This window comes from Diabrotica virgifera, chromosome 5 (genome assembly GCF_917563875.1).
Source record: "Diabrotica virgifera virgifera chromosome 5, PGI_DIABVI_V3a".
Taxonomy (NCBI): Eukaryota; Metazoa; Arthropoda; class Insecta; order Coleoptera; family Chrysomelidae; genus Diabrotica; species Diabrotica virgifera.
In genome coordinates this window covers 176,060,142-176,084,644 of record NC_065447.1, presented here as the reverse complement: position 1 = coordinate 176,084,644, position 24,503 = coordinate 176,060,142, and the positions used below count along the sequence as shown (strand labels likewise).

Below are 24,503 nucleotides of genomic sequence, written 5' to 3'. Positions count from 1 at the left end.
AAAACGACTGTTATTGTCTACCGATTTGACTTTCGAGTATTATGTCAAAATAATTTTATTTCATCGAATTGTCGCGTTAATTTCATTAAAACAGGAACACAATAAGATATATTTGAAATAAATTAGTAAATAATATCTAAGTATTAGTTTATTGCATGTACTATAATTACTTTAAGGCCATATTAACATATCTAAATTAACACGCGTGCGGAAAAGTAAAAACCGCGTGCGGAAAAGTAACACGCGTGCGGAAAAGTGAAACTTTCTAAACTAAAATGCGTGCGCGAAAGTAGACATTTTTGCACGCTCGTAGAAAAAATGTTTTTCAATATTTTCGGTCTTAAAACTATGTCTTCGATCACTTAAAATTAATTTGTACATTGAAAACGAACGTTCGACATCGACAGATCTAATTGGAGCATATTTCAGAGCGGATAATAAATCTGGCATAATTTGTAATTCCTCGGAAAATGTCCCATTCAAAACTTTAGCAACATTAGATGAAAACGAAAAACCTTCATTCTTTTCGAAAACATATTTCATTTTTTTTTTAAATTAATTGACCGTTACTTCCAGGTGCCGATTTAATTTTCGTCTTTAAATTATCTATTAATTTTACTGACTTACATAAATTTATCTCTTGTTTTTCTAATAAGGTAATTGTGGTAACTATTAATTTATAATTGTCATTGATATAAGCGAGTTCCTGTTTCAATTTGGGATTTTTTAATATTTTTTTGCTTCTCGAATGGCTTCGGAAATATCATCATCAAATTCTGACATAACTAATTCTATTTCATTGCAGTGTTCAAAGTAAAAAAAACTGCTTCGAGCCAGGTTCCCCACCTTGTAATTACTGGTTTAGGTGGCAAAGAAACACCGGGAAGTCTTTCTTTATATATTTGCACCCTCAACGGAGCCTTTACAAAAACTTTTTTCATAAAATTTATAAAATTATTTACCAACGGAAACAGATTTCTTATTTCTTCAGCAATTCTATTTACCCCGTGGGCTACACAAGTGCAATGAATTAAATTAGAATAAAAAATCTTTAAATTAACAGCAGCTTTTAACATATATGCCGCAGCATCTGAAAGCATTAAAACTATTTTATTCACTGGTATAGGGTTGGGTAAAAAGAGGTTTGTTAAACTATCTTGTATAAATCGACTTATTGTTAAATTGTTTGTTTTTTCCAATTCTTTAACGGCAACTAAATAAGGTTTTCTCGCAAAGTTTTCGTTCAAAATTCCAATCATTAAATTAGCTATATACCTGCCGCATACATATGTCGTTTCATCCACGATAATATACAAAAAATTGCCCTCTAACTCCCGCTTAATTTTTGAAATACATTCCACATAACATTTTTCCACAGTATGTATTCTCAATGTACTCTCGTCCGGTAAGGATTTATTAAGATATTTTTCGAAAAAGCATTTAAAACTAGGGTTATTAACTTTATATAGAGGAATGTTGGATGCAATCATCATCTGGCATAAATCAAATTTAAATGCGTCTTCCTCCTTTTTTTTTTTGAACTGCTTAAACTATCCCGCAGAGATATTTGGGCTAACTTAGAGGAATTTAATTTTTCCAAATTACGTTTATAAAGTGGGGTTCCACAATGCTGGTCAATAAAGTACTTTTTTCTACTTGAAATCTAAGAATTAAAAAAAAATAATTAGAATTCTAAAACCGCTTTAGAATTTAGTTATGTTGTGGGACGAGAAAAAAAAATAAAACTTACCGATTTGCCGCATGGTTTACAAAATGCTCCATCTCCTTCTAGAGAAAGTTCCGAATAAGGTGCGATCCATAGCCTTAATTTAGATGTCATCTTTTCACACAAAGGTCTAAAACGTTTTAAAACGTGTTCTTTGCTTTTCGGTATACGCAACAAAACTAAACTAGGATATAGCAATTTGTGACTAAACTCTGATACAGTAACCGACTGTACAACTGATAATAAACTAATAAAGCTTAGGGATTTCCAAATAGTTAGCCCTCAAGTCTCGATCAGGTACATTTTCCTAGAAATCTGTTATATAAACAAACCATTGATATTTTATTATTGACTCAAAATTTTATTATAGAATGGTTTAGTAATAGAATAATATCATGGGTAGTACCATGAAATTTTAAAAAAGGCACAAATAGGCGGAATTTACGAAAAAAGGCAAAAAGTGCAAAAAACAATTATAATAGGCAAAATAGGCAAAAAAGGCATTTTGCCTATAATCCGAGCTTTACTAATGAACTTTTTAGGTCAGCTGTAAACAAAGTCAGGGTAGCCTTGATGATTTCCAATCTCCGATAGGAGTGGCACAAGAAGAAGAAGAAGATGGTCAAGTCAAATACATGCATTGAAACATTTAAGGCTTTAAGATTTCAAGTTTGGGAAATATATGATACCTCATTCGAAATAATAGAAGAAGTCAACAAAGATTCAGAAATCAGAAACTAAAGTTAACGCACTAGGATTAGCAAAAAATATTAAAAATTATAAATTTATATATGCGGTGTAGTTCTTTGGCATGATATTTTATTTCATATAAATTCAGTCTTGAAGATGTTGCAACAAGTAACTATAAATTTGTCAGATTGTGTAAAAATGTTGTCAGAAACTATATAAAAAAATGAAAAGTCGCAGACAATCTGGCTATGACTTAACGAAAATTACTGCTAATGAAATTGAAGAAAATCTTGATATAAATTCGAATTTTCAGCTGAAAATAAAATTCGAACCAGGAGCAAAAGCGTCAATTTGATTACGAAAAATCTGTGGATGAGCTCTTAGCAGAGGAAGATAAATCATGAAAGGGTCGCCAATGCGAATCCATTATACTATTGGATATCAATTAAGTCAATACCGCAATCTTTGAGTTTGTATTTAGTCAATGTTAAAAAATGTGGAGCAACCAGTTTCGAGGCTTACATTTTCGTTGCCTCATCATCAGGCCCAGTACATATGTAGTCTTACATAAATTACAAACTATTTTACAATTTTATAGACAAAGCTTACATATAGTCAAAAAAATAACAATAAATAATATAATTTTCTGAAATTAGATAAATCGTCAATATTAAAAAACAAGTTAATAAATTAAAACAACATTAAAATAAAAAACAAAACCAATATAAATGAATTACAAAATTAATATAAATTGCAAATTAAACATACAACGTAATAAAATACAATACTTATAGGAACTAATAAGATGTGTCACTAAGAATTTTATTAACACTCCCTGTCTCGATAGCTAGTGGTGAAAGAAGTCTTTCAAAATTAAAATTTAATAAAAACTATTTACAAAGCTCCATAAGACAAACAAAACTAAAAAATTTAGAACTCATTTCAAGAGTCCTCACTAGCTGCTACTTTAGACTACACCAATCTGACGAATTTACCAAAATTATAGTCAGAAGGATAAAATTGAAATTTTTGTAAATATTATTTAATGTTAATACATATTTCATTTAATTTAAATTATGTGTTGTTTTTAAAATAAAAGTTTTAGTTCAATTGTGTGCAGTTGCATTTAATAAAAACAAAAATCCAATTTCAACAATATTTAAGGGGGGCATTTCGAAGACTTGCATCATATTGAAAAGATGTACCGCACGGCTCTGATTACAGGAACAATATATTACTTCCTTTCCTTTTTTTTTACATAAGATATATTTTAAAATTTTCTATACCTAGGTATGTCTAAAACTAAGACTCATCGACTTTTATAATAGGTACTTACCTGAGTTTTGTCGTTTTGGAAATTTATTATCCTTGTATTATGATTTATATATTTAGCCATTTTATTTTAACGGTAAGAAACCAAATTATAATACATTAATTTTCTTTACAGTGCCTACACCAGCCCTCCGGTGTTCAAAGAAGCAAGAATGCCATAAATCCCTGGGAGCACGCAGTATGTGCACCAAAAAGGGCCAGTGCGCCTGTAAACCTTTCCACCACATACACTCAGGACAGTGTGTCAAAAACCGTGATTTACACGACCAATGTGAACACGATCATCAGTGCTATTGTGGAGCGGAATGTCAAGGAAAAATTGCCTGTATACACAAAAGCTGTGCTTGTAAACCAGGACACAGGCCGTATAAAATTCGAAGATGTATTCGTAAGTTACAGTTTATTTTGTAATTTGTATCTACTTAAATTAACACCGTAGTAAGATTTGTATGCGAGCGGTTGACCCCTGAAAAGATGCTTAGAAACGGAATATACCCACTATTTTTTTTGCATTTCTAGCTCACCAAACCTTTTTTATTCCAGTATATAGTTACAGTTCAAGTTGATTATTCAGTTGTAGTTGACTATTCCTAGTTCAAGTCAACTCAAACGGCTGGTTTTAGTAAAAGTTGATTATAAAAATATAAAATGAAGATTTTTATTCAACATTTACTAGTAAAAGTAGACTCCAACTAGTTAAAGTATACCCTTCCCAATGTCATTTAGTAAGAGTTGATTCACACAAACAACCGGTTCTAGAAATTAAATAATGTTACTGGATATTAGGCCAGGACATGAAGCCGAATCATTTTCTATATTATGCCGCTGTACGCTAAAACCTTAGGGTTGGTTGCCACCCCATCTTGGGGCGGGAATTTTTCATTACATTTTACCCATGGAAATCGACGGAAAATTTAATTCTAAGAAAAAATGTCCTTTACGTTTTCTTCGCAAAACTAATATTTTTCGAGTTGTTCGCGGTTGAAAGTAATAGTTTTTCGACGAAAAAATCGAGTTCTTTAGAGAGTTTTTTGACAATAACTCAAAAATATACATTTAATAAAAAAACTGTAGCTTTAAAAATTGTATCTTTTAGAAACACAAACAAAATCCTTTTTTTTATAAAATTTTTCTACAACCAATACAAACTGAGATACGGTATGTTAAAGGTTAGCTTTTTTCGTCAAATGCATAATTTGAAATATTCAAAGTCAAATAACGGAAAAACTTTGCATTTTGCAGAATATTTAGAAGTATGCAATTAGACCTTTCAAAAAAAAGTTTCTAGCATAAAAATTGAGCGACTTATGATCAAAATAAGGTCGGTACCTACTTTCTTCTACGAAAAAATCAGTGAAAACAACCCCCTAACTACCCTCCTAATTAAAATTGATCTTCGGCCTTCTGTAGTTCTTTTTATATATGTATTATCAATACACCCAAGAAGTTTGACCTAATTAAAGTTTAGAAAAGTTGTTTAAAGATAAACTGATTTTTTGCAATTTCGTAATTTTCACCCTTTTTTGGCAGAACCGGTTTTTTGGCAGTAATCCGTCATAATTATATTCCACTGTCTCCATTCAAATCGAAAGACAGAAAAGAAGAAACATATGATCATGCGTTGCCTATGTGTGTATATTTCGTTGATTCCTCGCCAATGTGTTCTACAGTTAGAAGGAAATAACATGTGCTCTGACAATTTTTGTATAATTATTCAATTGTGTTTATTATAGTAAATAAATTGCTTAGTTTCTTTGAAAATTGGGGTTATACTGCAATCCCACTTTTTCTGGGTGCTCGGGGGATGATTGCAACAATAGCCCATCAGTTATAGAAAAAGATGAAGAAGACATCGATCTCGATGAAGATGACTAAAAATCTATTTGTATTTGTAAACTCGTATTTTTGTGTTATTAAATGTTTTTGCGCATAATTCTACTTTTTTTCTGTATAGATCATTAAATTACTTATAAAAATTGCAATGGTACTAAGGGTGATTTTTAAGGGTTGAAATATCATGATATTATATCCTAAAGCGTAAAACAATCATTATTTAACCAATCAAAACCAAATTTTACCCATATTAAGGTACCTATACAATGTTTTTATATAATTTTTGACCATAAGGGGTAGTTTACACCCTAAAACTAATCAGCGCCCTTGAGCATGATATATAATATGAAGTACAGGGTGACATGATCATAATCCCAAATTTTTAAAGTTTAAAATGTTATTTTATATTTTTTTTACAATTAGAGGTAGTTATACCCTTCAAAAACCAAAAGCGTACAACGGCTCAATTATAGAAAATGAACTAGAGGGTAAAATGAATCTATTACCAATTTTTAGTACAAATCGATGCTGGACGAAAAAAATGCGAGGTTTTGCCATTTTTTCATGTTCATTTCCTGACCTATATTTATGTTCGAATCAAGCAGTTCCACAGTCATCAAAAAAGCACGTGAGAATATACTCGTATAATCAACATTTACTGAATAGACCCAGGAATAGTCAACTCAAACTAGTAAAAGTTGAATTAAATTTTTCAAATCAACTTTTACTGCTCGTTTTAGTTGGAGTTGACTCGAACTAGGAATAGTCAACTCTAACTGAGAATCAACTTGAACTGTAAAGCGTCGTTTAAACACAACGATAAGTCACAGCAACTAGTTGTGATGACAAGTTGAAACGCTGTTTAGACGCTGCGATTCAATGCGATACCACCTTCAACCCAACTCCAACTTTGATAAGTTGTGCGATGCACCGTTTACACACAATGATAAGTTGCAACAACTCGATTGATCTTGATAAGTTGTTTGATTTATCGCTGTATTTAAACGACCCTTAACATATACAGCGTGTCTACTTAAGTTGGAAACATATGGGAAACTTTTTTATTATTAATTTTACGAAAAAAGTTATTCTTTATAAAAAGTTCTGCATGTCCCAAAACCTAAGATTCAATCATCAGATATCAAATTTTCTCAATATTATACGAGGTATGTCAAAAAATATGAATTTCGGTCAAGGGTAAAGTACCTTTATTTCTCTCAATATCGAAAATTCTTATGATAAAAAGTTGTTTGGAACTAAAAACTAAGGTTAAATATGCAATTACATGCTTCTAATTGAAAAAAAAATGTTTTCTCAAATTCATGGATACGCAACATCGTTTTTAATTATTACAAATATGATAACTCGTTTATTATTAATTTTACGAAAAAAAGTTAATTTTTCATAAAAAGCTTTGCATGGTCTAAAACCTAAGACACAACCATGATATATCAATTTTTATTAATTTTATACGAGGTGTGTCAAAAAATGTGAAATTCGCTCAAGATTATAGTACCTTTATATCTCACAATATTTCGATTAGAAGGATGTAATTGCATATTGAAACACAGTTTTTAATTCTTAACAACTTTTTTAATAACCGTTTTCAATATTTTGAAAAATAAAGGTACTTTACTCTTGACTGAAATTCATATTTTTGACATACCTCGTATAAAATTAATAAAATGTGATATCTGATGGTTGCATCTTCGGTCTTAGGACATACAGAGCTTTTTATAAGGAATACCTTTTTTTCGTAAAAGTAATAATAAAAGAGTTATCGTATGTGTAAAAAATAAAAACGAAGTTAGTATCAATAAATTTGAGAAAAGTTTGGAAAATATTTTTTTCCAATTAGAAGAATGTAATTGCATATTTGATCTTAGTTTTTATTTCCAAACAACTTTTCATAATAAGAATTCTCGATATTGAGAGAAATAAAGGTACTTTACTCTTGAACTAAGTTCATATTTCTTGACATACCTCGTATAATATTGACAAAATTTGATATCTGATGATTGAATCTTAGGTTTTAGAGCATGCAGAACTTTTTATAAAGAATAACTTTTTTTCGTAAAACGAATAACAAAAATGTTTCACATATGTTTCCAACTTAAGTAGACACGCTGTATATTTTTTAAAGTGCAAATTAATGTGATTTTACAAAAGAGAAAACAAAATGCAGAATCCTTGATAGCAATCTATTGTCTGAGCTCTTTACAATTTATACATAAAGCAAACTGACCGATAAATAGCGGACATGGGAGAATCTACAATTGGCATTCATCACCTGTCCGCTTTAGATAAAAATCCAACAGAATTCTGCATCCCTAGCACTCAAATATAAGTAAAATAAAATAAGGAAAGAAGCTTTAGGTTTAATTCGATTCAGGGCCACCACCATCGGTTGACTTAATATGTTTCTTCATTTTTGAAGAGCCGTCAGAAAGGTTTATTTTTCCACGTGGGACGGAAAATGTTATTAACAATTAATTTATAAACAAAAAAACTTTTCCGAATTGGCTCACATGAATTTTTAAAGCGTATCTCAATAAAATAAATACTTTTTCTCTCTTGGTAATTTTTCGAAAAATGCTTCCTTTTCGAGTTATTTGCAATTTTTTGTTGAAAAAATGTCTTGGTACTGATTTTTGGATTTTTTTAAATAATTTGATTCGATTCTAATTATTCTTACTTAATATAAAGTTAAGGGTTAATTACTTTAATGCCCGACTGGTATATTATTTGACAAATAATGACATGATTTCGAAGTCAGTTAAATATGATATATTGCCCTAGGGCGTTATTTTGAAAAATAACGCCCTTGGGCATTAAATTTAAATAACTAATATTTATTTTGTAACCAGGAGCAGTAAACTAAAAAGACAGATTCACACTAAAGAAAGTCACTAGAATAATAACCAAATAGATCTTCTTTTTTGGTTGATCTAGTCGGTCCTCAACGCTAATCCATAAATATTATATTAAACTAATACGTCGTTAAAGAGTTCCAAAAGCAACTGCTTTTTATATAAAAGCAGACTGAACATCTAAAAATTAAAGGAATAACACAGAAAACACAAAAATTACCGATGTAACTTAATTAATCTATGAAATGTCACTAGTGTCAAAGTTTGATAAATGTCATTAGTGTCAAAATTTTATAACAGTGGAGTAAACTTGCCTGCGGTTGGACCAATTACAAACACGCAATACAGCGCGGTAAATTTGAATCACTCCTCTCGGTTAAAAAACAAACCATAGTTAAATACTGTCAAGTTGACAAATAAAAACCTAAGTAAAACTATGGTTACCACAATAACGTTACGACTATTATTGCTGCTAATGGGAGGGAAGGCCAAGCGAGGATTTTTGCAGTTACTCGAGCGCGTCAGATTATCATATGGGAAGAAACATGGTACCCTGCAGATGTACCTCTACCATATATTGGCTCTTAACACAGGGGAGTTCGTTAAGGGGGGTCCGAAAAAAAATCTATCCTTAAAAATACTCTTTGTTTGAATTTCAAGTCTTTGTTTGAATTTCGAACGAGACAGTCGATATTACCAGTTTGCTTATCTATAGTTAAATATAAATACAAAAATAAAAATCCAGTTTTTGTGGTGAAACAAATTAAACGATTGTTAATGGGACCCAAAAAGCGAAAATGGATTCCGCTTCGACGGCGATAAATCGGAATATTCTGCAATCTAACGAACCTATGCAATGCGACGCAATGGGTACTAGTCAGCAGCCAGTGGCGTACGCTCCAAAATACCAAATGTGCACTGATCAACAATTACAAGGTAATATGCAAATTTCTCAACCATTAAACACATCTTACTCTCAACCCTTAAAGCAACCCCAATATACTAACCCACCTTCCACCTCATTAAATCAAACCGAATGGAAAACAGTCGAAAACTCCAACAAAAGACATCGAACTAGTCCAGACAAAAGAATTGTAAAGCAAACAAAAATAAACGATTACTGGCTGAACTCGCCGACTACCACTTCTAACAGATTCGAGGCACTAAATAGCGAGTCAAAAGATGATGAAATAAATGACAATGAAAGCACAAGTGAAAAAGAGAAAATAACCAAACCGCCTCCAATATTTATTAAGGGGGTTAAACACATACCCCCACTTATCGAATTACTAAACCAAATTGCTGAAAATAATTACGAATTAAAAGTTCTTAGCTCCGATCAAGTTAAACTTCAGCCAAAATCTGCTGACTACTATAGTACAATAACAAAAGCCCTATCGGAAAAAAAGACAGAGTTTCATACTTATCAAATAAAAAACGAGCGCAGTTTCAGGGTTGTTCTTAAGAACATGCATTACTCGATGGACAAAAATCTTATAAAAAAGGAAATAGAAGAGAAAGGCCACACTGTTAGAAACATTTGGAACATCAAACACCCTAAAACTAAAGATCAGCTATCACTATTTTTCGTCGACTTGGAACCTTCTGATAATAATAGAAATATATATGACATTGAGTTCCTATTAAACCATAAGATTAAAATTGAACCACCGTACCAGAAAAGAGAGATACCACAATGTTCTAGATGTCAACGATACGGACATACCAAATCATACTGCCACCTTAGACCACGATGTGTAAAGTGCACAGGGGATCATGCAACAGAGCAATGCACTAATAAAGAAAGAAGTGCCAACGTCAAGTGTGTACTCTGCGAGGGAGACCACCCAGCAAACTACAAAGGTTGCAGGGTATACAAGGAGCTACAAACGAAAAAATTCCCAACGATTAGACCCAGGCCTAGCATGCCAATTAATCATGCACAACATGTCCAAGCAGGAGTTACCTACGCCCAAATCGTTAATAACTCACAACAAATTACGAATAGTAATACAAACCAAACAGAAGTAATTACTACCAATACTCCCGCCTCAAATGACATGGCTGAACTAAAGAATATGTTAAAAGTCCTGATGGAACAAATGGGTACACTGTTAAACCTTCTCACCACCGTCGTCACTAAATTAACAAAATGATCAAATTCTTGAAAATAGCTATTTGGAATGCCAACGGGCTAACAAATCATGCTCAAGAAGTTAAAGCTTTTATACTAATACACAACATCAACATAATGTTAATATCTGAAACACACTTTACAAATAGAAGCTATCTGAGAATTCCCAACTATGCAATATATAACACTAAACATCCAGATGGCACTGCACATGGAGGAACTGCAATCATAATTAAGTCATCTATAAAACACCACGAGTTAAATAAGTTTAAAAGAGACTATATACAAGCAACAAGTATTAGCATAGAAGACTGGAACGGTCCTTTAACAGTAACTGCAATATATAGTCCACCACGACATACTATAGCCAAAAATCAATACCAAGAATTCTTCAACACACTTGGAAACAGGTTTCTAGCAGGCGGCGATTATAACGCAAAACACACTCACTGGGGATCCAGGCTAATAACTCCGAAAGGTAGGCAATTATACATGGCAATGGAAACCAACAACCTTAAATACATATCTACTGGCGAACCCACATACTGGCCCACAGACACAAACAAAATTCCAGATTTGGTTGATTTCTGTGTGACTAAAGGAATACCACTTGAATCCCAGACAGCACAATCTTGTTTCGATCTTTCATCCGACCACTCTCCTGTCTTGGTCATGATATCTACGAATATCCTCGAAACACAACCTCCACCATATCTAAGTAGTAAATATACCAATTGGATTAAATTCCGGGCTATCCTTGATGAGAGACTGGACCTAAACATCCCACTAAAATCGGATGGCGAAATTGACGAAGCAGTAAATCAATTAAGTAGGATAATTCAGGAAGCTGGCTGGCAATCAACACCTAAACAACCAAGAACAATCATACACAAAGATTTACCCAACGAAATAAAAGAAAAAATCGCAGAAAAAAGAAGACTAAGGAAAGTATGGCAAAGAACCCGTGCACCCCAGGATAAAAATAGATTAAACCAAGCTACAGCGCGACTAAAAACTTTGTTAAACAACAATAAAAACAACGACATAAAACGATATCTACAAAATCTATCTGCTACGGAAACCTCCGAATACTCGCTATGGAAGGCAACACGAAAGATTAACAGACCACAACTCTCTAATCCGCCTATCCGGGCCAGTAACGGACGATGGGCTAAAAGTAACACCGAAAAAGCTACAGTCTTTGCCAAATACCTGGAGGAAGTGTTCCAACCACATGCCCAAAACAACAACTCTGATGCAGAAGATAATATTCAATTGTATTTAGAATATCCATACCAACTAGAAGCACCGTTGGAGAAATTCACAGCCAAACAAGTTTTCAACAAAATCCAAACAGATATGAATCCGAAAAAGTCCCCAGGGTTCGACTTAATCACTGCAAGAATTTTAAAAGAACTTCCCAAGAAAGGCGTGCAATATTTGACACAGATTTTTAACGCAATCTTAAGAACTGGTTACTATCCCCTTTTGTGGAAAGTGGCACAAATCATCTTAATACCCAAACCAGGCAAGCCTGTAGAAGAAGTTAAGTCCTATAGACCTATCAGTCTACTTTCAGTGATGTCAAAGGTTTTTGAAAAACTCTTACTAGACAGATTACAGCCAATCCTCGTGGAAAAGCAGCTAATACCCAACCACCAGTTTGGATTTAGACAACAACATGCTACCACCGAGCAAATTCATCGAGTCTGCAATTCCATAAACAAAGCCTTAGAAGAGAAGCAATACTGCTCTGCAGCCTTTTTGGATGTCTCGCAGGCTTTTGATAAAGTCTGGCACACTGGCTTGCTATACAAAATAAGAAAAGTCCTTCCTCTCAACTACTTTCTAATCCTCAAGTCCTATCTCTCCGACCGCCATTTCCTTGTAAAAGTTAAAGATCAGTGCACTAACTTATATCCAATCAACGCTGGAGTACCTCAGGGTAGTGTCCTTGGACCAGTTCTCTACCTACTCTACACAGCAGATCTTCCTACAAGCCAAAACATCATCACAGCCACATATGCAGATGACACAGCAATCATTGCAGCTCACTCAAACCCGTACATCGCCTCGCAACTGCTCCAGACAAATCTCGACAGTATAAATATCTGGTTACAAACATGGCGAATTAAAGTAAACGAAAGCAAGTCAGTACATATAACGTTCACTAATCGAAAAGATACGTGCCCAACCGTCTCAATAAATAATCAAGTACTACAACAAAAGGATGACGTAAAATACCTAGGTATGCACTTGGACCGCAGATTAACGTGGAAGAAACACATATTCACGAAAAGAAAACAGTTGGGTCTGAAACTCAATAAAATGTACTGGCTGATAGGAAAAAGGTCACAACTGAGTTTGTACAATAAAATTTTAGTATACAAGGCAGTGATTAAGCCAATATGGAGCTATGGTATCCAACTGTGGGGATCTGCGTCGAGATCCAATATCGACATCCTGGAGAGATTCCAATCGAAAACCTTGCGCATTATCACAAATGCACCGTGGTACATGCCCAATGAACACATCAATCGTGATCTCCAAATGAAGACTGTCAAAGAAGAAATTGCCAGTTACGCCCAAAAATACGACATCCGACTACAAAACCACCCCAACAGGCTAGCGAAGAACCTAATGAGACCCCAGGCAAACAGAAGGCTAAAGCGCTACACTCCAAGCGATCTACGAACAAGATTTTAAATTTTAAATTTTAAATTTTCAAAAATATTTTATTTATTATAGAGTTTTATTTATAGGGTTTTATTTATTAGTCACAAATAATTTTGTTAAGTACTAAAATTATGAATTTATAGGTTATTGTCACTGGACAGTCTCCTGCAAGTCTCTTTTAATTGTTAAACAATTTACTTATTGTAATCATTATTACAGATTGTAAATAAATGGGATGTTAAAAAAAAAAAAAAATACTCGAAATTGTCAGATTAAGAAGGTAAGTTAAGTACATGCAAACGAGTGTATATTTCAAAAATCTGACGATTTGAGAGGGGCGTAAGGAAATGGGCGAGTCAAAAAGTTTCACAAAAAAAGCGAATATTTCGCTAAATGAACGTCAGATCGAAAAACTAAAAACTACGTTTTCAATATTTTTCAAAAATCTATCGAATGATACCAAACATGACCCACCACGGAGAGGGGTGGGGGCTTAATTTAAAATTTTAAATACAAATCCCGCGATATTTGGCAAAACAAACATCAGATCGAAAAACTGCAAAATACTTATTCAGTATATTTAAAAAATCTAATGAATGGTACCAAACACGAGCCCCCAAGGAGGTGGAGTGGGGGGTTACTTTAAAATCTTAAATGGGAGCCCTAAATTTTTATTGCAGATTTGGATTCTTTACGTAAAAATAAGCAACTTTTATTCGAAACATGTTTTCGAATTATGGATAGATGGCGCTATAATCGGAAAAAACGATTGTTGGAAATGGAAAATTAAATTAAAAAATGGCAAGTCCCCACTAAAATAGAAAATTTTCCTTAACTTTTTTTGGTTTTAGGACCAAATAATCACAACCCAATAGGTCCCCACAGCGCTCTAGTGACTGCACATTCAGCATACTTTGCTCCCCTACCATAAATAATGTACTTATTTGAAAACTAATTAATTCAAAATTCATTTAAATTTTTTGCATATAAAGAATAATTTAGTGGGACATTAAACGTTGAAGGCACCAAGGGTATTACAGATAATAACGCTTTCGGTCGGCACCAAGGGTATTATAGATAATAACCTCGGCCCATAGGCCCTCGGTATATACACCATTGACCTCAAGCGTTATTATCCTTATAAATACCTTAATAACTAAACTAATAACGTGAGTATTTTAGGACGTAGACTCTGACATGCGGTATGTCAATGTCATACCTACCTATCTCCTTTGTTTTCAATATGAATTTGGTTTATATCACTGTATTTGTTTTTTACATCAACTACGGAATTATTCCTCATACTTCTGTAGAATAAAATACCTTCTGCTAAAAATAAAATAAACTTTATTTTTTCAATTAAATTATGGACGCATGCATAATATTAAAAAAAATTGTGGAGGTTCTTACAAAATACTTATAAACTGAATTACAAAAAAAACGAGTATTGGTAACTAAAAAACAGTAAGATAATGTTGAAAGCACTCGAAAGTAGAACAACTGGATGAACTTGCTGTCATACTAATAGCGAAAGAATACTGAATGACTGAATGCAGTGCTTTTGATTATAGAAACGCAAACACTGACATATTATGGTACGTCCCTGACATCGTCTGGGATACCGCAAGAACACTTTATGTCAACGTAGCTCAAAGCCTAAGCTTCACGCACAGCCGACGACCACGGACACCAACGCACCGCGGACAGAGGTCTTCCCATGGTCCGCGGTCCGCGACAGTCTGTGTTTTTGATTGAGATTGAACTATGTAACTATGTAACTTTATTCCTCGCTAGCAAAAGGACTGACGGTGTCATGAAAAAAGAATGTTATGTATGTGACTCATTTAATTTGGGTATTGATTACAATGCCTTTGTCATGTTTCTTATCTCTTTCAACGTTTTCGTTTAGCATATGGTGTAAAATGTGTAGTATGCACATTCCATGTAAATCAATAATTACACACAATATGTATTTTATTTTTAAAAAAAAAATTTTTGGACGAACTTTGGATATGTTTTATAATAGTCCGGGAGGTAGTGTAAAATTTGACCGGAGCATTTTAGCATGGGTGTTTTTCTTTATTGAGTTAGGTGGCTTTTAGTCAAAACAAGATAAAATATGAAACTAGATGGAAAACGCTACAACTTATATGTCAAATATTTATCTCCGTGGCTTACATCCATCATGGCCTAAAATAGCTGGCTCCTGGCTTTCACCCAGGCGAGCCGGGTTCCATTCCACGCGTTGGAAGTTTTTTTTGTTTTTAAAATTGACATTTTGATTTGAAAAATAATTATTTTTATAAAATTAACATGAAGTAAAACTCCCTAGTGTAGTTGGTATATTTAATAAAAATTATAAAAAATTTTAAAAATCCAAACGGATTACGTTCAAAACGTTTTCGGACTTATCAGTCCATCATCAGTGAACTCTCTGTCCTTGCTAAATAGCCACAATGCCAAACACTGGTCAAGATGTATGTTCTAACTACATGGTGAAATCTGATCTACAATTTGGCTTACATTGGATGCCAACGGATTAGTACTAGGAACATGATGCTCTACTCCATTAATTAAGAGATTTTTTTTTATAATTAGGTCTACATTGAACTACGTTTAGTCTGTCAATCCTAAACGTAGTTCAATGTAGACCTAATTATAAAAAAAAATCTCTTAATTAATGGAGTAGAGCATCATGTTCCTAGTACTAATCCGTTGGCATCCAATGTAAGCCAAATTGTAGATCAGATTTCACCATGTAGTTAGAACATACATCTTGACCAGTGTTTGGCATTGTGGCTATTTAGCAAGGACAGAGAGTTCACTGATGATGGACTGATAAGTCCGAAAACGTTTTGAACGTAATCCGTTTGGATTTTTAAAAATTTTTATAATTTTTATTAAATATACCAACTACACTAGGGAGTTTTACTTCATGTTAATTTTCTTTAACTAGATGGTATACAGCCAACCTTCGGGTATTATCCCGTTTTATTTTTAATTATTTTTATAATACCACGTTTTTAATATTTATACGACACAATATAAAAAAGTCTGTATGTCCTTTATAGAATCGTAAACTATGGCATTTGATTATAATATGATGACCTCAAGCAAAGTTTTTGTACATGAACCTGGGAAGGTTTCTGAGTTAATACGACCAACCTAAGTAATCATTATTTACGCAGACAGCACAAAAACTATTGTTTATTAGAAAAATGGGTTGTATGTATATGTATCTTCTAGTTCTACATCACATAAAATTAAGAAAAACAGTTTGTCCAAAAAAATAAAGAATGTAGGAGGGGGGGCAACCCCCTTTTCACTTAGATTGGTCGTACCAACTCAGCAACCTTCAGTCATGTACAACAACTTTGCTTAACCCGGCATTGGTCGCTATACGAGATTTTCTCTCACGATTTCAGAATATTGTACACAACTTTTCCCCTGGTAAATTACACATGCTGTAGTTCCTTCTAGTCTCCGAATTATCCTTCCTCTACAATCGAATAGAAAGTTGGATACCTATATGACACAAAATCTCACGCGCGATGACTCACGTAAGAACCAACCTAGCGACTAATGCCGGGTTAAGGTCAACATAATAATGATCAAATGCATAGTTTACAATTTGTGTCGTATAAATAATAAAAACGTGGTATTACAAAAATAATTATTTTTCGAATCAAAATGTCAATTTAAAAAAAAACTGCCAACTTCTCACCTGGGTGAAAGCCAGGAGCTAGGTATTTTAGGCCATGATTGATGTAAGTCACGGAGAAAAATATTTGGCATATGAGCCGTTGCCGATAGTAAGGGCGAATTCAACACTGGGTCAAAAAAATTTTTTTGATGATACCATTTGAAATTAAATTTCCTACATCATAGAACTGTCGAATTGTTGAATTTGACCTTGTTTTGCCTTCAAAATAAATCTTCAAAACTTGTTTTTGTTGAGTTCGCCCTTACTACCTGCATTTTTAAACCCAAATTTCTCGAAACTTGCTTTTGTTGAGTTCGCCCTTACTATCCGCAACGCCTCACATAAGTTGTAGGGCATTTCCCTCTAGTTTCATATTTTATCTTTTTTGCCTAAAAGCTCCGGTTTTGGGCCAGTTGACACATCATTTGTTAATAAGCTTTGGAACGCCTAACTAAATAAAGAAAAAACAGCCATACTAAAATGCTCCGGTCAAATTTGACACTATCTTCCGGGCTATAAATCCCCCATTCAATTAAATACAAACACTGAATTCTTTTGAATTCATCTAGCACAAAGTGAAACTAAACAACTGGCGTTTACCGTGTTAAAAAACCGTCCGCACGGGCCCATAACGCACCTTTGATCTTTACCGACTTTCAACGGATCACCACAGACGTGTCTGTGCTACCACGGACGACCACTTCCCACGGTGCGTTGTGCGAGCTGGTCTGTGTCCTTCGGCGATTGTTACTACGGACCAGCACAGACGCGTCTTTGCTACCACGGACGATACACTTCCCACGGTGCGTGGTGCGAGCTGGTCCGTGTCCGTTCGCAATATTGCCGATCGTGGGAAGCCGCTCCACGGACAGAGGTCTTCCCATGGTCCGCGACAGTCTGTGTTTTTGATTGAGATTGAACTATGTAACTTTATTCCTCGCTAGCAAAAGGACTGACAGTGTCATGAAAAAAGAACATTATGTATGTGACTCATTTAATTTGGGTATTGATTACAATGAGTTTTTCATGCCATACTTAAACTGCAGCAGCTGGGAGCAGATACAATTACATACCACTTGAACGTAGACAGCTGGTGTTCTAGGAATATATTATAAAACAAGTTTTACAATAGTATATTATGCAACGAGCATGTAATGATGGCCATTATGAGGGATACGAAGCGAGTATGAGGGATACGAAACGAGCCACCTGGCAGCGAGTTTCGTATAGAGTACGGGCTTCATAATGATAATTAAATGCAAGTTGTATACACGATTTTTTCTATGATCATTCACAACAAAAAATATAAGTATTCAAATTCATTAATTTTGTAACGCAAATAAATTAAGTAGTTTGTCAGTTTGTTTACATATTGAGAACTGTCAAAGCGTATGTATTTGACTCGCCATTGGTCAATGCGCGTGTGCCACCTTCATCGCGAATGCCATATCGCGATTCTATTGGTTAAAAATCTGTATCGTAATTAAAATCTGTATCATAATGAAGTTCATTATGATTAGGTCATCATCCAGCCTTCTGCATCCAAAGTTGAACATAGGCCTCCCCTAATTTCTTTCAGTTTTGTCGATATTGGGCTTTCTGCAACCAATTCCCAGCAATCCTTTTGACGTCGTCTGTCCATCGTGTAGGTGGTCTACCTCTACTTCTTCTGTCTTCTCTTGGTCTCCACACTGTATTTTTTTGGGTCCACCTCCCATCCTTCATTCTGGCTACATCGCCCGCCCAATTTTACTTCAGCCATGCTACTCGCTCTATGACATCTGTGACGCCTGTCCTTCTTTTGATTTCTTCGTTTCTGACCCTATCTCTGACAGTCAGTCCAAGTAGTGACCGTTCCATTCTTCTTTGGGCCACTCTAAGTTTCGTTGCTGTGGCCTGGGTTAACGATAATGTTTCGGCGCCGTAAGTCATGATGCGGAAGCACACATTGATTGAACGTCTCCCTTTTCAAATAATTTGGCAAGTTGCTCAAGCAACAGCAGCATGATACAGGTAGTGAAATCATAATTGATATTTTATAGTATAAAAATAGAAAAAATATATTTTCAACAAAATAAATAAGACCTAGAGTTAGACGCTTAGGTAGGACATGAGAAAAAAGGACTAAAGGAATTGATATTGGTATGACCCAAGATGGAGCCTTATGGAGCAATGTAATGAAGGCAAAGGAAATGATGATAATGACGTATATGCATGCATTTATTTGAAACCAGCTTTAAACAGAATTGATTACCCACACAATACATAACTTATCATCATCATCACGTAGCGCTACAACCCTGGGTGGGTCCTGGCTGACTGTACAACTTTCTTCCAATTTATTCGGTCTTCCATCAACCTAGGGTCAAATGTAATGTTCATTTTCCGGAGATCTGCTTGGATGTTATCTCTCCATAGCATTCTGGGACGTCCAAGTATACCGAGTACGGATACTTTTAATTGTCAATTTTATGTCTTGTTCGGTTATACCACTAATACTTAAATCTTCAATTAGCGATTTAATAGCATTTCCACAACAATCTCGGTTTTATAACCCTCTGTTTTATAATTCCATAGTTCTATTGAACGATTCCACAATACTAGGTCAATTCTTGTGTTTAAAAGCGCGTTTTCACGGTACACTTTGGATTATCATCCCGGATGAATCATCCAAAGTGATTGAATTATCGTTTACAAGGATCACCAAGACTGAATTAGTCTGTTCACTTACAACTGGCACCGACTGAAGTTGTACGTGCTGGAATTGGCATAATAAGTGAATATCTTTTAACATAACTTTGACATGTACTGGAAAACAGAAGATTAGAAGAAAACGACGTTGGTGGGTAAGGCCGTGGATATATCAACGCTACAAAATGGGGGCGTCAACGTGTTTGTTAAATGGTCTACAAAAGATCAAGCCATGTTAAAAAAAACTACCTAAAAACGTACAAACACAACAACTACACACTTTAAAGCGACAAAAAACATCCACGTGGACCTGTTTCTGCTGTTCACTAGCCACTGCCGATGAATCACAGCAATAAATGCATGTTTACATGGTTCACTTTGGATGATTCATCCGCGATCAATCCTCTAAAGTGAACAAAAGTAGAACTCGGTTCAACTTCGTTCAACATTCATTTTGAATGTTGTTCTGAAGCTATTTCCTTGTGGCATTTTTATGATTAATTATTTATATGGGAAATAAGCCACAATTAAAATGAAAAAATAATTTTATTAACGTTTCGACGCCCAAATCGGGTGCCGTTGTCAAAATACAAAATATTACTAAAATAAACTAAAGTGTTGTTGCTAAGCAAAAAAAATTCTTCTAATAATTTATTTAATCTCACTCATTTATATTGGCAATTCAGACATATATTATACATTTTAAAGTAGAAGACTTTAAAATGATATTGCCAATATTTATGAGTTGCGTTCCTGGGACGACTTACTGAAAGATAGTTCATTCGATTACATGAAATTAACCCCAACTCAAGAATATCCGTCATAAAAAATTATAGCATGTGATATGTCTTTAAAAAGACAACCAAATGCAACGACAGTAAAATTCTCGCGTTAGAGACTTCATAGTAAATCACAAGGGAAAACCAGGAAAAACCCTGTGATACTATCCCGACATCGTAAGTATTTGGTCTTAAATTAATTTACTCTCAAAAAATAATACCAAATTCTGACTTGTAACATGTTTAAATTATAAATAATATTAATAATACTAGATATATAAGTAATACTAAAATATAAAATATGTACTAGCTCGATATTATTGACTTACTAATCTTGGTATTTTCTTTCTATTGACTTCCTCTTTCAGTATGGGTAACCACATCCTACTGCATTCTACCGAGGAATTTGCGACACAATTGGTTTCATTTAGCATAATTAGAGCCGCTTCTTTGATTTTTCTCTTTTTACTATCTGATTCTTTCAGGACTATACTTGAATCTCTCCACTGAACTCTATGTTCATTATCCCATGCGTGTTGACATATTTGAGATCTCTCAAATTCTCTATTTTTAATATAAGATTGATGTTCACTTATTCTAACGTCTAATGGTCTTGATGTCTCACCTAAATAAAATTGTTCGCATTCACAAGGTATTTTATAAATGCAATTTTTTGTTCTTTCTTGATCATTGTTAGGTTTAGTTTTAGATAGAATAGATCTCAATGTGTTTGTTGTTTTGAATGTTGTTGAAATGTTGAATTTATTTCCTATTGTTTTAAGTTTCTCGGATAGTCCTTTTATATATGGTATTGATATTTTCCTCGTATTATTTCTGGTGAATGTTGTAGGATCCCGTTCTAAGTTGTTCTGTTCCATTCGATCCAATCTTGACAATTCCTTATTTATAAACGATAAAGGATAATCATTTTTTAATAAAACAGATGTTAACAATTGTTTTTCTGCTAAAAAGGAATTTTCGTTAGAACAAGTAATTTTGGCTCTATCATATAAGGATTTAATGATTCCCTTTTTAACGTTGATGTTGTGATTTGACTTGTAATTGAGATATCTGTTGGTGTGTGTTGGTTTTCTATACACTTGAGTCTCATATCCAATATCCCTCTTTGAGATCAAAACATCGAGGAAAGGTAGGCTGTTATTGTATTCCTTTTCCATTGTAAATTTTATTGAGACAATAAAATTTACAATGGAAAAGGAATACAATAACAGCCTACCTTTCCTCGATGTTTTGATCTCAAAGAGGGATATTGGATATGAGACTCAAGTGTATAGAAAACCAACACACACCAACAGATATCTCAATTACAAGTCAAATCACAACATCAACGTTAAAAAGGGAATCATTAAATCCTTATATGATAGAGCCAAAATTACTTGTTCTAACGAAAATTCCTTTTTAGCAGAAAAACAATTGTTAACATCTGTTTTATTAAAAAATGATTATCCTTTATCGTTTATAAATAAGGAATTGTCAAGATTGGATCGAATGGAACAGAACAACTTAGAACGGGATCCTACAACATTCACCAGAAATAATACGAGGAAAATATCAATACCATATATAAAAGGACTATCCGAGAAACTTAAAACAATAGGAAATAAATTCAACATTTCAACAACATTCAAAACAACAAACACATTGAGATCTATTCTATCTAAAACTAAACCTAACAATGATCAAGAAAGAACAAAAAATTGCATTTATAAAATACCTTGTGAATGCGAACAATTTTATTTAGGTGAGACATCAAGACCATTAGACGTTAGAATAAGTGAACATCAATCTTATATTAAAAATAGAGAATTTGAGAGATCTCAAATATGTCAACACGCATGGGATAATGAACATAGAGTTCAGTGGAGAGATTCAAGTATAGTCCTGAAAGAATCAGATAGTAAAAAGAGAAAAATCAAAGAAGCGGCTCTAATTATGCTAAATGAAACCAATTGTGTCGCAAATTCCTCGGTAGAATGCAGTAGGATGTGGTTACCCATACTGAAAGAGGAAGTCAATAGAAAGAAAATACCAAGATTAGTAAGTCAATAATATCGAGCTAGTACATATTTTATATTTTAGTATTACTTATATATCTAGTATTATTAATATTATTTATAATTTAAACATGTTACAAGTCAGAATTTGGTATTATTTTTTGAGAGTAAATTAATTTAAGACCAAATACTTACGATGTCGGGATAGTATCACAGGGTTTTTCCTGGTTTTCCCTTGTGATTTACTATGAAGTCTCTAACGCGAGAATTTTACTGTCGTTGCATTTGGTTGTCTTTTTAAAGACATATCACATGCTATAATTTTTTATGACGGATATTCTTGAGTTGGGGTTAATTTCATGTAATCGAATGAACTATCTTTCAGTAAGTCGTCCCAGGAACGCAACTCATAAATATTGGCAATATCATTTTAAAGTCTTCTACTTTAAAATGTATAATATATGTCTGAATTGCCAATATAAATGAGTGAGATTAAATAAATTATTAGAAGAATTTTTTTTGCTTAGCAACAACACTTTAGTTTATTTTAGTAATATTTTGTATTTTGACAACGGCACCCGATTTGGGCGTCGAAACGTTAATAAAATTATTTTTTCATTTTAATTGTGGCTTATTTCCCATATAAATAATTATTCATTTTGAATTTTCATTTTCGATGATTAATAGTTTACACGATTCATTTATTTTTCACTTTGGATGATTCATCCGAGATGATCATCCACAGTGTACCGTGAAAACGCGCCTTAACACATTCATTTATCGTTCAACCGCGTTGAAGATTTAATGATAAAAGTGAAAATATTGAGCACGTTCAATTCTTTCAACGCCATTGAACGACAACATTCAATGACATGGAATGATTCACTTTTATGTTTACATGGATCAATTTGGCTGCTTCATCCAAATTTAATAGCAAAAGTGAACCGTGTAATTTCGCCTTTATCGACATAAAATCAATTAAAGATTTTACAGTTTTGTTGTGACAAGTGTTTGTAAACCCTTGTATACTCCTTATTTTACTCTGTTATGCATTTTAAATAAGCCTATTATTTATTTATCTACTTGCATAGCCTCTTTGATAAGGGTAGAGACCCCAAAACACGGTGTCAAAGGATGGCAAGAGACTCGAATTGAATCAAAACGAAAACGATTATTTTCTTTTCTTTTTCATACCTTACTCGGTTTAGAGTACAAAATGACCACGTTTCGTTAAAGTATTCTGAGACGCATTGTTGGAGTGCTCCTCCTAGCGGCGCCGCTTGGTACTATCGTATCTCGGTTAACAGAATCCTGACTCGTGGTGGAAATTTATTTTATTATTTATTTGTTTTAAAAAGTCTATTTGTTGGCTTCATGTCTGTTTTTATTTTTAGTGGATCCGGCATATATAGACATCCCTAGTATCTACAATTTAACATCATCAACACCAAGAACAACTACAACATCCATAATTGCTTCAGCAACAACAATAATGACCCCAGTGGCAACAACAGTGTTCACAGTGGACAAAAACAAATCTGAGGATCAAGCAGAACACAACGAACCCATGGAACAACGCGCTTCTACCTCAAGATCTTCTAGTAGTTTAGTATCCGGACATTTAGTTGCCACGTTTTTGCTGGTAACTGCTTTGAACATGTAACGTGTGACTTGACTGTATTTTTTAGTTAGTGAAACGTATGTACAAAGAATATTTAGTTTGGTAGTGAGGTAGTTTAAGTATTTTATATTAAGATAGTAATAAATTTCTTTACTTTTAAAACGCCTTTTTATTATTATAATCCAGATTTAGCCATACGGCGCACACTTCACCTAAGGGGAAATTCACTCATCCCAGATACCTATGGTATCAAAAGGATTGAGCACTGGTGGGACTCTGTTTCTAGCCCTAGAAAAGTCGGTACTTCAGAGTATATCAGACGTACGTATCTCAGTCAGAGTAAAATTGTTATGTAGGTATAAACTAGTGCACCCAAAGCAGATTCTAGATATTCGAACTTTAAACTCGGCAGACGCAGGGAGTGAACACAGAC

The 24,503-nt window shown here is 33.7% G+C and overlaps 1 protein-coding gene across 1 annotated transcript in view; it reads left to right on the top strand.

The window, feature by feature from the left end:
* Positions 1–24,232, top strand: part of LOC114328558 (uncharacterized) — a 387,042-nt gene extending 362,810 nt beyond the window's left edge. Inside the window, exons 5-6 of the mRNA XM_028277429.2 lie at positions 3,864–4,136; positions 23,844–24,232. Of these exons, the coding sequence (XP_028133230.1) occupies positions 3,864–4,136; positions 23,844–24,112 (542 nt within the window). The 3' untranslated portion in view covers positions 24,113–24,232. The remainder of the gene's footprint in view (positions 1–3,863; positions 4,137–23,843) is intronic.
* The last annotated feature ends 271 nt before the right edge of the window (positions 24,233–24,503 follow it).